At 32.3% G+C, this 4147-nt stretch overlaps 1 protein-coding gene across 1 annotated transcript; it reads right to left on the bottom strand.

The window, feature by feature from the left end:
• Window positions 1-200: 200 nt before the first annotated feature.
• Window positions 201-3846, bottom strand: LOC130897591 (uncharacterized). Its single transcript, XM_057806525.1, has 3 exons — window positions 3799-3846; window positions 3465-3626; window positions 201-977 (listed from the first exon to the last, which is right to left on the bottom strand). The coding sequence occupies exons 1-3, from the start codon at window positions 3844-3846 to the stop codon at window positions 201-203; spliced, it is 987 nt and encodes a 328-aa protein (XP_057662508.1).
• Between the last annotated feature and the right edge of the window lie 301 nt (window positions 3847-4147).

Below are 4147 nucleotides of genomic sequence, written 5' to 3'. Positions count from 1 at the left end.
TTTTTTTTAATAATGCCAAGAATCTTTCTTCCATTTTAACAAATTAATAACATTTCTCTCTAACTTCTCTGCGATGGAGATTAGTAGTAATAATATGCATTATAAAATGGAAACAATTTTATTTGAAAACATTGATACATAAATATTGTGATGTTTCATAGCAGCAATGAGGAATGATGATGATGGCTATAAATATAATTTTATTTTTTTAAAATTGGTAGTTGGAAAGGTAATTGCCCTCTTAAAAAAATTGACTGTGGTAGACTAAAAATGGATTGAGGTACAGGTACATGTCCTCTATAAAGGGCACGGTGTGGTAGTCTAGCTTGTGGCGTAAAAAGTGCTGGAGATGGAACTGGTACAGCTACAGCTCTTGGGACCGGAACTGGATATGGTTGCGGTACACCCACTTTATATGGTACAGGAATTACAATTCTTACTGGTATCTTCACTGGTACAGGTACTGCTCTTTCAACAGGAATGGGCACTTGCCTTTCGACAGGAATAGGATAAGGTTGAGTGACATGTATAGGATATGATCGTACTACATGTACTGGAACTGCTTGTGGTACAGCAACTGGTACTGGTCTATTGATAGGAACGGGAATAGGCTGAGTAATTGGAACTGGAACGTTTCTAGTTTCAGCAGTGTAAATTGATCGACCCAAACCAGCGAAAGGAACGGTATAGGGAGACACCAGATGAGAGTTCCGTAGTCCGTATGGTGTAGAAATGTAAGGAGATCGTATCAGAGGTGATCCATAGCCTAATGGAGATTGCCAAGCAGCTGAAGATCCTAATAATGAATTGCCAAGGGCCAAAGATGGATAGTAACCTATTGGTACGCCTAAAGACGACAAAGGAAAACTATATGGTGTGTGTATTGCCTCTGGTGCTTTTTCTTCCGATTCTTCAGGCTTTTCGATTTTTTTAGTTTCTTCTGCATGTGCAGAAATAGTCAAGAAGAGTAAAATAACCTGAAAAAAAACATATATCATCGTTACAATTTCAAAAATTTGTTTTTAATACAAAAATCAATATTAAGAAAAATCCAAATTATACATTTTATACAATCATATATTCAAAAAAAAAAAAAACATTGGTATTTGTCCGGAAAGGCAGCAGATTGCTTGATTTGCTGTTATTCAAGAAGCCTTGAAAAATTGTAGAATGATTTTTTCTTCAGTTTATTTCCACTACTATTAACAGGTGAAATTTAGATGAAAATTCAGTTTGAATCTATTACTTTCGAAACATTTTTACTCACCAAAACCTTCATGATGGTGTTCAGAAAAGTTATGATCAAAAATGATATTGATTTGATGTTTACCTATTCTTATATACTTAATAAACATTGTTAAGGACGATACATTCCTTCAAATTTCAACACTGAAACAGATGCTACATTTTTGCATAAATTTTGACGCAGTTTTTAAAGACTGTTAATTTATAGCAATTTTTATGAATAATCTCAATTATGAAATGATCCTTTATTACACTAATTAATTAAACAGATGCTCATGTGTTCCCATATTACTTGACTAGAATTCAATCGATTTATGTAGATTATTGTGTAGTAAATTTATAATATTCACTGAAACTACTGTTTTAATTTCCATAAATATAAACAAATTGAGTGAGAATATTTTTGATAAATACATATCAAGTTCTCATCCTCATCAATGACATTGACATATTTAAATTAATTATAAAAAAATACCATAACAAAACTTATCAAAGTAAAGTTGATACTTATTATTCGCTAAGTAAACAATAATATACCGAAAATATTAGTTATAGTTGAAAGCTGTGAATTGTATTTACAATTTGATAGATATTTCATATTTGGCCATACCCAAAATTTGCATTTAGGTAGGAATCTTAAATTTTAATTACTCGGTTAATTCCCTATGAACATACTTATATGGTCACATTTGATATTAGTTTCATTTTTTCTCACACTCAATGGTAAGTACATTTTGCTCTTGTTTACGAATTGTACAAATGTTTCCAGCCTAGTAATCGAAGAGTGTGATTTATGAGGAAAAATTTAAGGCACATTCAATTCCAATCGTGGTACAAATTGTCTTATGAAGGTTTGTCAAAATGAATTCAGAATATTTTTTTCTGTTTGCGATCTAAACATAGATGAGAAATTCAAATTTCGTGATTAAATACTAGAGAGAGATGAGTTTATGATTGTTTGGCGATTTTGCTTAGGAAGATTGTGATTTATATTGGATGCATCGGAGACGATGGGTCTAAGTTGGGTAAATAGTTATGCGTGCTAATACTAAAAAAAATTAAAATATTGAATAAGTATAATCAGGTTTTACCCGATCTAGTTTAAAATTCACATTCATAAAAGAGAGTTTACTAGTTTCGTTCTTTTCTGAAGACATAAAAATGAGTCTACTAGAAACTGCAGCCCTTATTTCTTTTAGGAGCTACTTTTCTTATTTCTTAAACCTTTTGATATTTTTATGCTTCTTAATGTTCATGATTGATTTTAGGTCTCTTCTCTTTAAAATTTGTTTTTTTAATTTTTGAAAGAAAGTCTCTATCAAAATATATTTTAAGACCTGAAATCAAAAGCATTAGTAAGCATAAATACGAGGATATATTGAAAAACTCTTCAATGTCAAAATATTTTATTACTCAACACATTCTCCTCCTAATTGGATACATTTATTACGGTGAATCTGCAACGTCTCTAGATCTTTCAAAAAAAATGTTTTTTTTTGCTCTGGAAACCAGACCTCCACGGCTTTTATTACCTTCTCGTTGGAAGAAAATTTACGACCTTTTAAACTTTTTTGCAGTTGAGGAAAGAGATGATAGTCGGACGGTACCAAATTGGTAAATAAGGGGGGTGTTCTAGTAATTCAAACCCTAAACCACGAATTTTTGGCATGGCAACATGAGATTTGTGTGCAGGGGCGTTGTCCTGCAAAAACAAAACACGTTTGGATAGCTTTCCGTGTCTTTTCTCTTTAATTTTTTTCCGTAGAGTGGTCAGTAATGTCGAATAGTAATCTCCAGTTATTGTTCTACCCTTATCTAAAAAATCAATCATGATTACTTCATGGCAATCTCAAAAAAACTGAAGCAAGAACTTCTTCAACAGTTTTTGGAACTTCTTAGGTCTTGGTGAACCAGAGTGTCGCCATTCCATCGATTGTTGCTTTGCTTCTGGATCTTAGAAATGTACCCAAGTCTCATCCATAGTAACAATTCGGTTTAAGAAGTCTACATCGTTTTCAAAGCGAGCACAGAACGAACGCGATGCTTCTACCCTTGTACGCTTTTGGTCAACATTCAAACATTTGGGGATCCATTTTGCAGCATTTTTTCTCATGTCCAAATTGACGTGAACTATATGATGAACGTGCAAATTTTCAATGCGGGACGGATAAAAATCATGTCAAAAGATCCTCGATTATCTGATCTAGATTTTCTCCCACTTCTGTTTCTATAATGTCGTTGTTTAATGTTGTTAGTCCTCTTAATCGATAGGAGTCAGAGAGATCAAAATTACCAGATCCATATCCACTAACGTCTAATGCACTTAAATAAATATCGCAAATGGTTTCGCTCACAACTCTTGCGATACTTCTATTAAGAAACTGAAAAAAAGGATACAATTCGAGATTCACTCTTCTGGCTGCTCATCTCAAATTGCTAAAAAATTTTAATATTGCGAAACGATTATGGAAGTAGGCTAGTAGACTATAGGAATGATTTCTTCAGTCGATAAATTTAGTTTTGAGTAATGAAATGATAATACATAAAAATTACAAGAGCTACTTTACGGAGAGCACAAAACACCATTACTTCAGTTTTCATCTCACAATTTCAATAGTGACTAGAATATAGTTGTAGAAAACGGTTTTAATTATTTTGATGTCTCACTCGGTCTTGCTCATTATAGATCATTATGCAAGCAAGAAATGTACTGTTATGTTTTGCTTTTCCCTAACATCAATAGACTCCTAATAATTCATTTCAAAATGTCGTTTATAAGAAAATTATTTCTATCTCAACAGTATCGGTGTACTGCAAGTACTCTTTATTACCCTTATACTACCACAAACTTTTTCTCAATTTAAAAGTAAATCTCACCAAAATATACTTATATAAATGTTTC

Source organism: Diorhabda carinulata, chromosome 8 (assembly GCF_026250575.1).
Source record: "Diorhabda carinulata isolate Delta chromosome 8, icDioCari1.1, whole genome shotgun sequence".
Lineage (NCBI taxonomy): Eukaryota > Metazoa > Arthropoda > Insecta > Coleoptera > Chrysomelidae > Diorhabda > Diorhabda carinulata.
The sequence above is the reverse complement of the archived record's forward strand: the minus strand, read 5'-3'. Positions and strand labels throughout refer to the sequence as shown.